At 32.2% G+C, this 13,543-nt stretch overlaps 1 protein-coding gene across 2 annotated transcripts in view; it reads right to left on the reverse strand.

Annotated features, from left to right (window-relative positions):
* Nucleotides 1-5,728, reverse strand: part of LOC127716576 (uncharacterized) — a 148,138-nt gene extending 142,410 nt beyond the window's left edge. The window contains exons 1-3 of one of the 2 annotated variants that reach the window (XM_052222809.1): nucleotides 5,641-5,728; nucleotides 4,318-4,942; nucleotides 2,876-2,935 (exon numbers count right to left, since the gene is read on the reverse strand). In XM_052222809.1, coding sequence (XP_052078769.1) covers nucleotides 2,876-2,935; nucleotides 4,318-4,941 — 684 coding nt within the window. In that variant the 5' untranslated portion in view covers nucleotide 4,942; nucleotides 5,641-5,728. The remainder of the gene's footprint in view (nucleotides 1-2,875; nucleotides 2,936-4,317; nucleotides 4,943-5,640) is intronic. The other variant, XM_052222810.1, reaches the window with a different exon arrangement.
* Between the last annotated feature and the right edge of the window lie 7,815 nt (nucleotides 5,729-13,543).

Genomic DNA, 13,543 nt, shown 5'->3' on the forward strand with positions numbered 1-13,543 from the left:
TTGTCTTTTTCAGGATAACAACTACCTGAATTGATTGTGGATAACCTTCAACAGCTATACCACTCAAACAGTTTAAATGATATTCTGGATAATATATACAGTTAAAAATAAGTAAAAACAGTGCTATACAGACAGTATTGTGAGGAATGTTATTTTTATAATGCATTTTGGTTTTTCGATTTTTTTTATTTTTTTTTATTATTGTTATAATAAATAAATTTTAGTCTTTATTTTTTGTAGTTCTTTACACATATATACAGTTTATGGTTTCTTTTTCTGCTTCTTTGCAGCTTCCTCTCTTGTAGCGTCGTGTAAATTTTCAGTTGGCGTTACTGGTGATTTTTCAATGTTTTGAGTTCTTGTTCTTGACTTGTTAGGCGTTTTGTTTGTTGCATTAGCCTGCTCATGACCAGGTTTTATTAAATATCTTGAGATGCCAGGTCTCCTGTCATCACTTTTAGGATGTTTTGGTTTTTCCTTCTTTTTTGGTGAATTGTCTTTTCTGGCGGACACCCTATCGTGATTATCGAGGATCGATTGTGAATGTTCTGTGTCACTCTCTGACCTACTCTTATCCTCGGTACTCATGAGAGGTTGTGTCGAACTCCGGAAATGGACCTCACTCTCCTGACTTGGCTTGTCGATATCATCATGGTCTTGATTCTGCTCATAATTCTCACTATTGTCGTGAACATTAGAATTATCTTTTTTATTATCGCCATCAGTGTTAGTCATATATGAATCATTACCTTCAAATTCTCCTTCTGAGTTTTCGTCGCATTCATACTGCTTATGGCCTGTTTGACCACATTTTTTGCACTTCCATCCATTCGGACAGACATTTGCTGTATGACCTTCGGATAAGCACTTACTACATTTCATATTTGGTCTGTTTGTTTGTTGCTGACCATAATGGTTGATTGTGGCCCAGTATTTTCCAATCTTTAATGACTTTGGAAGCGGTGGATCAAATGGTTTGCACACAACAATGCGATCACCTGTCCTGCAATTTGTGAGGAGGAAATCTATTCTTAGCCTCTCCCTGAAGTGGTTGAGTACCTCACATTTGCTAGCTGAAAGCTCAAGGGATCTTATAATCTGCTCATCATCTGCTGATAGGGGTACATTTTTTACGCGTACCTTAATTGTATCTTCTTGCTCGTTCATTGTTACATTTGGGTTTCTGGTGTACAAAGTTACAGATTTTGTTCTGATTGTTAGACCTACAGACAGTAGATCTTTTTGTGCGTATTCATTGTCAAAATATATTCGCCACGTACCACGAACTCTCTGTAACCCAATTAAGGCTTTTACAGGTACTTGCTCATTTATTGCTCTGTACACCTCAGGATGTGTCAGAAATAGTCGCTGGCCTCTATAGTTTGTAGCATTTTCACCAAAGACATCGGACTCTAAGAGAAATATTGGTTTAACACTACCAATCTTGTAATCATCGTTTTTGTCTTCACTACTTGCTGCTTTAGCATAAAAGGCAGCCATTTTGTTTTCTTCGTTTGGGTTTTCTTTGTCAGTACACATCAATAAATATTACAATTGGTTATCAAAATGGAAAGTTTTAGTCGTTTTAGTACGGAAATTATATGTTGCATACACGATACACAAAATTCATACCATACTTTTGTTGAAATCTTCAGAAAATCAATTTTTTTACGGAGCTATGAAACACTAGTCACCTTAGTTCAAGGGCCATAACTCATCCCTTCTTTATCATAAATCTCTGGTTAATGAGTTACATTTCAGTGATATTGTTTCATTTCAAAACTTGTTGAATTTATAACTTCATGTAAAGGGATGTTAAAAAGTAAAATAACAAAAATACCGAACTCTAAGGAAAATTCAAAACGGAAAGTCCTTTATCGAATGGAAAAATCAAAAGGTCAAACACATGAAACGAATGAATAACAACTGTCATATTTCTGACTTGGTACAGACATTTCCTAATGTAGAAATGGTTAATTAAAACTGGTTTTACAGCTAGGTAAACCTCTAACTTGTAGGACAGTCGCATAAAATTCCATTAAATTGACAAATTAAACATTAAATTTCCCGACAACTAGTTGATCGCTTTTATAATATTTGTTTATACCAAATATATGTTTCCTTTGACTTTCCCTAACTGATGTATATATCAACATTAAGTTTTCAGTAAGAAGATAGATACGTTTACTGGTTTTTATATATATGTTTGCCCTGTATTCGGTGTTTTTTTTAAAGTGAATTAATCTCAGAACTATAAATTATAAATGCTACAATGAGGGGCCTGATGGGGAGGTCTCATCACGATTCACGAGTTGATTTTTTTGTCAATCACAATTCACAGAAAATAAATTTCTATAATCACGGATCACGAAAATATAAAAAAAAATAAATCTGTAGAAAAACGGATCACGATAGCGAAAATGCGCCGATCACGAAGAACGAAAATAACCCATCAGGCCCCTCTACAATGTGTTTGTACTTTTATTTCAAAGGCAGATATTTACTCTTTCAGCTGTGAGATACATTTTAAGTAGCGACTTAAAAAAGTTTATTTTTGATCTTATATTATTGTTCAAATACTCTCCCAGACATACATCATCATCATCGTAAGCATATCAACACCACACTGATAATGTCATACAAACTTAAATGTAGTCCAAACTCACACAACAAGTAGTATATACATCCCAAAAATAGTGATAAGGTTTGCTCATTGTTGAAACCCGTTTGGTGACCTGTAACTGTTCACATCTTAGTCAATTTTCTTGTGTCTTTATAGATATTTGCATCATTGGCTATTCAACTACATCTTCTATTTTTTATATATAATTCAGAAAAACATAGTAAATGTAAATGAATTTTATAATATATCTACCTGCATGCAGGCATTTTGTCCTTGTATATCAGATCTTATACATTGAATTGAATTATCCATCTAAAAAAAAAGTTAAAAAATCAATCTAAGTTTGTTGTGCATATAAATAGGATATTTGTACCCGTAATGGTATTTCCTTTTCCTTTGTTTAGACAATCAAACTGCCATGGAATATTTTTGTTATATTTTTTACATCTCTATTTCATTGCCCTTAATTTACATAATTGACTGTTATATTTCACTAGAAAATCAGATATATCTGACACAATCTTCCTATTAATGGACAGAAATGGGCTGATGTCATTATTTCACTGAACAAAGATGGATATTACACAAAATCCTTTTAGAAAAAAGGCAAACATTACAAATATTTTGAATATCTCATTCAAGATACACGATACTCTGAAAAACCCAAATCTTATGTTGTAAGTAAAAACGTATTAGCAAAAATACCGAATTCCAAGGTATATTCGAAAAGGGGAAGTCCATAAAACCTAACAAAATGAAAAGTTCGACTATATCAACCAACGGAACGAATGGAAAACCAAATGTAAACAAATGTAAACATGATATTAAGTCTTTGTTCCACCATGATTGCCTTTTAGTGAAATTGCATCAAAATATCAATAACAGATACATATCGTGTGATCCAGTAGGTTTTTACGCTATATTAAAACAGTTCGTGCAAGTTTAAGGTCACAATGTAAAATACAATTTTTCTGAATTTGCAATAGGTACACAACTGAAATCGACACACCATAAGTTTTACTGTCCTCGTCATGAGTTATTTGACCGATACGATGTTATGCGATTTAACTGTCTAGTGACATGTTTTCGAAGTCTTAGATTTTCTTATATCTGAATAGTCGTCTGCTCTGTAATTTTTATCTATTGTGACCTTTTCCAGATTGACAGTTTGACTGAATGTGGATTCATAGGGCGGAGGATTCATGCTCAGCAGCAGACGTTTACTCTATGGACGCATCCGGTACAGCTGCTTTTGGAGTTCCCTTAGTTGTGGCTTTTCTTCTTGCTTTGTATCTTAATCGATTAAAGAGATATGAGCATCGGTAAAATACACTCTTTTGTCCATCATTCAGATTTTTATGGTTCGTCCAAAGCAAATTGTGGACTTTGCATTTATTTAGTAATTTGTACATTGTACAGGTGGTTGACACAGCTGCAGCTTGCATTAAATTGATTGGATAAGCGGCATAAATATGCAGTTTGGTGCAGAATAGGGTATGTTTGTAGTTGCTCTCCTTTTGTTTGACGGGAGAAGAATTATTCTTCTGAAAAAAAAATGTTTAAGACTAAGAATGCATCCAAACCTTGAATAGTACAAATTTTGTACCTGATTTTTTTTTCGTAGTGTACTATGCTAACATATAAAAATCGAGTATTCATGAATAAAAAATATCCAATTGATGTTTGAAAATTACCTCATCAAGCTTCTTATGAACGTCCAGTAGGTTAAGGGCGTAGCTGTTACATAAGGCCCCGTCGAGTGGTCGCTTCTCCATCCTAACCAACTCATCTTGTATACTAGGGTCAAGTTGTAGGACAAAGTTTGTCAGATCTGTCCATAAGCTTTTGTATTCTGTCTGTGATATTCTGCCTGTGGTATTCAAGTAGTCATTTTTGTATTGTCGTAAGCCCTGTATTGCAGCATCATCAGCTGGTGTCAGTACACAGCAGTTCAACAAAATTAGGCTCGCTAATGTAACATCAAGATCTTCTAGTTTAACAGGATTGGCTGTGAACTTGCAGTGGCAACCATGAAGGGAGAGGCCAGGTTTCTCTGAATATAACCGTTTCCATTGACAATAGATGAGTGGTAATGATGGATGGTTATAACAGTTTGGTCCATCAACACAGCAGCGTGCATTTCTGTGTCGTAGGTGAAACAGGATGTGTATGACTGGTTGTGTGTTGAAGAAAGTCTTTAGAGAGGGTAGTCCTTTCCTAGTGTAGTCTTTTTCAAGTCTGGTCCTGAACAGTGGTGTTACAACCTCCATTATAACAGAACCTACTATAAAGTATCGTCGTGTATCATCCTGGTCCATTCTGTAATGTAAATAACACAGTCAAGATTATTCTACTTTTCCTCTAGACTCAAGTATTTTGACTTTATGTGCAAACACGCAAATATACTGAGCATCCAATGTCTACCATCATATAAACACTATCAGATATTAAGTGTTTCTTTGGTTCCAGACTGCAAAATAAGACACGCAAATTTAAGCCAATTTCAATCAAATACCGACATGATCTTACTGGTATATTTTCAGCCGAATTGTTCTGGTAAGTTGATTTTATAAGACAATGATTGCTACATCAAAAGTTGTATACCAACATCTTTACCAAGGTCAAATATACACTTATAAGTTTGATTTGACTTGTTTCATTAAAGACGATAGTTTGAAATTTTAGTAGGTAACTTTACTCATTAGTTTATTATCTCCAGTCTTATGTAAATTTCACATAACCATTACCAGGTTTGCATGCATCAGATATTAATATCAGTGTTGCTGAATTTGTGCAAATTATCACACTTCATATGAATAAATTAAGTAAAATTATACTTTCTTCAGCTTAATACACAGTTTCTTTCTGAAATAGATATTATCTTAATTTCGTTAAAAATTTGATCCTCCTATGGAAGATTGTTTCAGATTGTTTACAGTCTTTTCGAAGAAGGAATTCTACAACAAATTGTCCCTTTATTAGTGAATACTGATTGATATTATTGTGTGTATACTCACATCTAACTTTATTGGTTTATTTATCTTTTAGCTAAAACCTTTTGTCTTGTAATCTTCAAAAGTAAATGAAACTTTCCTTTTGACAATGGCAACGTAGTATGGAAATACCCGTTTCTAATTATAACATTTCTCATATGTCTATTATCATAGCAAACTCTATATACCTGTTATATACCTTTAATGTGATATGTTGCCAAATACGTTAAGATATGTGTGATTATATTTAAACTTAACTGATCTTTTATGATTCAATAATGATACTGTCATTGTCTTTTACTTCATCCTTGGAATAATGCAATGTCAAAAAATAATAATTAATTGATGCTTATTATTAATTTAACAAAATAAATATCCTGTTATACAAATTTGACCAATAGTGAGTGCTATAGTCGTAAAACAGAATAATAGTTACATGAATTACCCCATCCCTCCCATTGAAAACAAAAATCTTAAAGTGAAGAATCACTCTTTAATGTTTTATTCAAGTGCAATGCACTGTCATTTGACAATAATAGATTATATATCTACATGAGAAAATGCCTGTACCAAATCAGGAATATGACAGTTGTTATCCATTCGTTTGATGTGTTTCTTTTTTTGATTTTGCCATTTGATTGGGGACTTTCCTTTTTGAATTTTCCTCGGAGTTCAGTATTTTTGTGATTTTACTTTGTCCTTAATACCCCAAAAACGTCTTTTCTATCATCTACTATATTGTTGATCTATCTGTTCTACGAAGAAGCTGAGACAGGAAATAAATTGATGACAAGAAAACACATTCGGTATTGTTATCTCTTTTTATTATCTGAAATGGAATAATAACTTTAATATCAAAATACTTTATTTTGTTGTTGTTTATATCGAAACTGGTATTCTATGAGGAGATGTGTCCCAATTTTTTGTAATTCCTGTAATTGTTTTATTTCAAGGAAGAAAAAGATAACACAGGTAAAGCTCAACGTCCTGGTAAAATGAATGTAGTGTATTCAGAATTGTAATTGGGCACTAATAGAAAATGGATTTTCCATTGAATAAAACATAATGATATAGAAGAGAGTTTGAAGGTATAAAAAGAATATTTAAACTAGTATTAAGTCGATATGTATAGCTTTAAAGATTGTTTGCTTGGGTTATGTGATTTAAAACAAAATGGGTTTTCCAATACCTGACAAGAATATGTTTTGCTATATTTATATTTAAGGGAGTGTTTTAAGAAAATTATAGACACCGGTTTACACTGAAAAGTAGAAAAAACTCATCAACTGGTTATAATTTTGTGCGCCATACGCGCCTTTCGTCTAAAAAACGCTCATCAGTAAGGCTTAACTCATAAAAGTTGAAAGGCCAAATCAAGTACGAAGTTGGAAAGGATTGATCAAGGACCCAAAATTCCGAAAGGTTTTGCTAAAGACAGCTAGAGTAATATTTTTCTGGGGGTAGAAAATCCTTTGTATTTTGAACAATTCAAACCTCTGAAAGCAGGTAATTTATAGATATGACCATATCACCAAAATAGTGCTTAAAAAAGTCAACCATAAACAGCAAATGAGTTTTCCTTCCTCTATAAAGAATTTTCTGAAGATTTGGTTCACATTTTTCAAAATTTTGAATTAAGTAATGTTTCTGCAAAATTAAGAAAAGATGGTACTTGTTTTGTTTGATTAACATCACATACATTGTCCCATGTCCCTGAGAATGCACAGATACATCGCACACATATTGAAGTAGTGACCTGCTATTAAGGAATTGTTGTGTTTGTTTTCCATTTATCTAGACGTGGGAGGTTAGTCATTTTATTAGCAAAATTTACAAAGCATGGTACCAATTAAGTATGATCATCTTCTTCAACCCAGATTCCTTTTTACTACACTTATTTACGCATGTTGAAGTGCTACTCCTGTTATGAAATTGCTTGCGGAATTAATGCAAATTTTAACAGACTTGGGAAAACTTGTTCAGGAAAATTTACAAAAGACAGTCCTAGTTTTGTGTTATAAACTTCTCAAACAACAGTTTGCAATCATGATCCTTGAAACTACACATATAGATTGCAAACACTTTGAAATTGTGCACCTGCTACTATGGATTTGCTTGACTAATTGTATCCATTATCTGTATTGCCAAACCAGTAATTTTGTAGGAAAAGTTTATTAGTTTTGTATGAATTTGTTTTACGACAAAAATTTCCGGATTTTAAACCTATTTAGTTTGTGCAGTTTTTGTTTTGCAGTCATTAAAAGTTTTTTCCCCATTTCACATTTTATATTTCCATATTTTATCTTGACAAATGTTCATTATATAAATAAAACTTCGTGGTGTATGAAACACTCCACGAAACCTGGTTATTTTGGTATATAATCTATTTGAAGACTTCGACTGGTTAAAAATAAAAACCCCACAGTATTGTTGAAAGCAATTTTATTCGCATCTGTTATAGTATCTATTGTGTGTAGGTGTGGACTTTATTTTAATCATAACAATATTATTACCCTCTCTATTTCTAAACTACACTATGTATAGGTGTTAATTATGAGTTTCATCACAATAAGTTTGATTTCTCAGCTGATAATTGTTTTATGCTAGAATAGTATTGTGTTCGCTTAAAATATCTTTCTGCCTTTGTTGACCTTTAAATTTTCACTAAACTGTTTCCTTCTTAGCAATAAATATCTTTTTAATTTTGTATAAAAATCAGAATATCAGTAATAAGTTAAGCACCAGATATATATCCAATGGTGTAACTCAGTTTTTGCCTCACTCAACGTATACCACAAATATAAATTACACGTGTCTTACATTCGACAAATTCAATAAGAAAAATGTAGTGTACGGTAAACTCTCCGTAAGGACAAGAGAAACACTATTGCTGAGAAGGACGTGTAGATACGCAGCCCTGTGTTAATGGGTAAGTTGTCTTAGGGTTCCACGTCTGTTTGACTAATGTATGTTGTCAAAACACATCAAATGTACAAAACATATAATTGAGCACGTCAGATACTTGTTTTGCCTACAACATACTCATACGTCGTAGCGGAATTCAAACAGACAGGAAATCGAATCAATTACAAAATGGGAAAGTTTGCATTACCAAATCTTCCAAAAACTGTTTCTAAAACTATTTACGGCTATCTTTGATGCCTTTAATCCTACCACTTTAATTCAAAAGTGTCTGTACCAATATAGAGCATAAGTTTAAGAGTTTTATGAGATATGTGTTTTAAGAGATTTTTCAATGACTATTATTTCTAGACGAAGTTTGAAATTTGATTTGTAGTCTATTGTTTTGTAACTGACAACATGATTTAGTTGGTATCTGCCATCTTAAAAATTATGTGTTAAAGTTGCTAAACAAAAGGAAAAAAAGTGACTAATTATACACGAATTTCGATCTGAATAACAAATTTCACCTTCAGACTGTTAATACATTCATTATCTTAGTTAACAGCCGTTCAAGTGCGTGCTGTACGCAACTCAGTGGTTTAAAAAGTAGTCATAGATGAAAATGAATTTTGTTGCAGTCATTATCTGACTTGCAGGGGTTAAAGGAAATAAACATTATCTGTTTAATTATAATGCAGATAATAAGTAGATTCAGATCTTTTCATAATAAATATGGTTGACTTGCTTCAGAAATAACAACACATTTGACTCAGTATGTGGATCACTATTAAACTATTTTGTCCGGTTTAATTCTGCATTTTATGATCGCAAATTATTGCAAATTCTAGCTAGATTAATAATGTTTTCAAGTAATGTTTATTGTTAATAATGACATTTTAATCTTAACTTATCGGTCCATCTCCTTTATAGGTAGACTTGTTCTAAATGCATGGAGTAAATAAATCAAGCAAATTAAACAGCATGAGAAGCTTGTTTGTGAATGTTATTCAGATAAATTATGCAATAATTTGAAGAAAAAAAATCTGCGAAATGTTTTTGAATGCAGTAAATATGGAAATGTTCAACAAATCGTTAATATTGAGGATGTTCATGACATCAAGTGCATTTCTGTTTATGTATGCAAAGGCTTTCTGTCACTGCAGCAATTTAAGGTTCCAAAAATGAGTCTTCAGTTAAGACTAATATGTGCTTGGAGTCCTCTAAAACATTTGTTCTCTGTTCATCCGGTTGAAACCTTTTTTTATTATATCTAAGAAATAATTTATCATAATTTTACCACGCGTTGGCCCTCTATGATCAATATTTTACAACGAGCGACAGGGTTGAAAATATCAGCATAAAGGGCAAACCCGTGGTAAAATCAATATACACTCAAGCTCTATAAATTATTTCTATTCTAATAGGACAAAGACAGCAATTCTTTGGATCAGAGAGCTCTATGTTAAGCGGAATGTTTGCTGTTTCCGTAATTGAACAACTATTAATATTGACGTAAACGAAGAAGAAAAACGAATGAGTGACATTCGTAAACTATATACAATAACATACTAAGACAGATATGGATGAATTTAATTAAAATTCGTAAATGATTTACAACGGTTGTACAATAACATACTAAGACAGATTTGGATGAATTTAATTGAATATCTTACTTTCATTTAAGAAGATATGGACATAATACAAATTCTTACAATCATTTATCTATGTGTTGACAACTTTCATTTTCCCAATCCTTATATTTTAACGTCATCGTTCAATGAAGCCATTGACACCATTTGACGTGAGGTAAATCATTCATAAAAAGCATTCGACGTGGGAGTAGAATTGGAACAGTCCAAACAAACCATGATGTTGTCTATCAGCTGACATATGAATAAACTCGAAATTTACCATGGATGTGCCGTCAAAGTGTTTAAAGAATGTCATACTAGAATGTGTGATATGTTCTACTATGCTATGACTGTAAATTTTCTGTTTTTGCATTGGATAAAACCATATGAAATCCTCTTATATGAAACATTATATTCACCGGGGCTGAAATCACGAGAGGTTAATATAAGATTTGGAACAGCTTCCGTGTATAAACATAGATAATCCTAGGCAACGTCAAGGACGTAGGTTTTTGACGGCATGTAAATTCCCGTTTTTTTTGTATTTTTTTTTTTGTTTTTGGTGTAATTTCTCTTAGAAACTGCAGAAGCAAATGATATATTGAGTATAAAAACGGGAGAAGTTTTAAAAGTATCTTGATCAAATACAAGAAAATTGATGAAGGATAAAAAGTCATATTATAAAACAATTGTTGACTATGATTTCAGTTGATACTATAATGTATCAACACAAGAGAAAAATCATTGTATCAACCTCATCAAAAATCAATAATTGTATAATGTATATACCTGATGACATTTATAGTAAACAGCAATTTCGCCGATAAGGATTTCTCCTAAAAAACCGGAGAAATTCAGCAAATACATCTGGTGTTTATTTATTAAAAATGCCTCATGAACTTCTATTTTCCATGTTGTGAAAACATCAAAAATGTTTGGGTAAAATGATTGATGTTATGCGAAATATGAAATAACTAATTTTTTGTTAATTTCAGGAAAGACTAAGATTATTTGTATCAGATTTAGATTATAAAATTATAAAACAGGAGAAAGAGATGAGACTTGCGAGAAAAATAGAACCATTATTGATATATTCAAGAATTGTGTCTTGCATATTAGGTTCACATTAAAGTGTGGTTAATTTTTCTAAAAACCATTAAATTCTAAACACACGCCTGGATAACATGAGTCCAGTGAGACTAGAAACTATTAAAAGTTTAATGCTCATTAACAAAAAACCAATTACAGCAATTATTTTGTTATTGCTGGAAGGAATGATTGAAGATTAACTGTCTCTTTGGTTCTAAACACAAGAGACACAGAGCGAAACTTCCTCGGAATTAAACAACCCCATAGTAAATGTTTATAGAAGAACTATACTTTACGATTGAAGTGTTGATTCAACGTCCCCCTTATTATCGTTCTTGTTTTGTGCAGCAACATGCCAGATGCACCTGCATATAGGGGTTATATCTCCAGATTGACGCGACATTTCCTCAGATGTACCATAACATATTAAGACTTATCACCGGATTTTTACTTCAAATGATAACTACTACCATATAATACGAGTTAGTACCAATGTTTTGATGGGATTTGTGTTGCTCACTCTTTAGTTTTCTTGTTTTCTATACAGTGTTAATGGATTTTTTTTTCGTTTGGCCATACCTTTGTCGATTTTTCCAAACTTTTGTATATGCACTTTCTTACCTTAATATTTTGTAACTGATTTTATTACGGTACTTGCCGTAATCGTTTTACATCATTTTATTTTCTTTCAAATGCCATTTTCTATGTTGCTACCTTTACACGAAGACAACAAAGCACAATAATATGGTTTAATCTTTTATTAATAAAACAAAACAGCAAATAACAATAAGTTGTAAAATAATATCAAAAGAACAATTGAAAAATATTAATAAAAAACAAAGTTTGAACTAAGAATTATCAATCTCATATGCAGTAGCACTCATTAGAATAATTATAATACTCTAGAATCAGTCGTAACGTATATGTTGGATGTTGTTCATCCATTTCTACGAACAATTGTCTTCAAGAAGTTGTATAATATGATGGTCTTTATTGATATGTGCACAAGTTAGAGATGTTCTTCCATATCTATCACGTTTACGAGAGTTTGCTCTTCTGTTCAATAATATTCTGATAAGATCCATCTGCATTCGTTTAGTATTACTGCTAGGCTTTCCATCACATACCATCAGTAATGGAGTTTCTCCTTCTTCATTTTGACAGTTTACGTCGACTCCACCCTCTACTAATATCCGTGCAAGTTTGTAGCGTTTTTCAGATATAGCTTCAAACAGTTGATATTCCATTTCGTTGAATTTGTTATGTTTTCTTCTAGTTAAAGGTATTGTTTAGACTGAACATTTTAAACAAAGCACAGTCCTTTTATACTTTTGGTTGCAAATAACGCAATGTTCCTGATAATAACATACTGAGATATACTATTCTAAATATAATACTTAGTGTGAAACATTTTAAGACAAACATGTTATTGTTTTTGAATGTCAATCATATTATGACGTATTATAGATACACAGTACTCTGAAGGATGTAATGCCAACTTCTCTATAATAATAGATATGAAAGGTTTCGTATGTGATAGGGTTTAATAGTCTTTAAATATTTAACAGGAATTTATTTCGAAGACACATGTAGCTGAATCAAGTCAACTATTTGGTTTTATGAGGTGTCAAAGAAGGCTATATATATATATATATATCCTACCCCACCACTCCGTTAATTACGATACTTACCGCTGAGAATGTTCAATTCATAAATTTGAAACATAATTATCGAGAGTGAAAATAATGGTGTAACCCCAAGGTTTACCCGTCGTTGTCTCTGATTCTCTTATGAATTAATGGAAAATGACGATCGTAATGTCCCACATACACATGACCGGAAATGATACACGACAAATTCGTTTATGTGTTGTTTGAAAATGATAAAACTTGATTAAAACTATACTCATACTCGGTTACAATGCATACAGTATAGTACAACATGTCAGCTGGTGGTTTCTGTCTGTCATAGATTATTTTTGCGCGTAATGTTTTTAGCATTAATTTCATTTTATAAATTCTTCTGCAATGTGTTGATTAATGTATTATAATATTCATTATACCATGTTTACTGCACCAAATTAGCATTTTGACACAATCAAGGGTTGTTCATTGAGGACGACATGCCAACTAGTGGTGGTTGTTGGTTTCTCTATTTCATATTGATTTTGCACTTATAGGTTTTAGCATAAATCAAACTTTATCATTCCGATGTCATTTATTGCTTAATGTATGACATGGGTATTGCTCATTGTTGAAAGCAGAACGGTGATCTTTAGTTAATACATCTACATCTCGTGTCAT

Source organism: Mytilus californianus, unplaced genomic scaffold (genome assembly GCF_021869535.1).
Source record: "Mytilus californianus isolate M0D057914Y unplaced genomic scaffold, xbMytCali1.0.p SCAF_9, whole genome shotgun sequence".
In the NCBI taxonomy this organism is placed as follows: domain Eukaryota; kingdom Metazoa; phylum Mollusca; class Bivalvia; order Mytilida; family Mytilidae; genus Mytilus; species Mytilus californianus.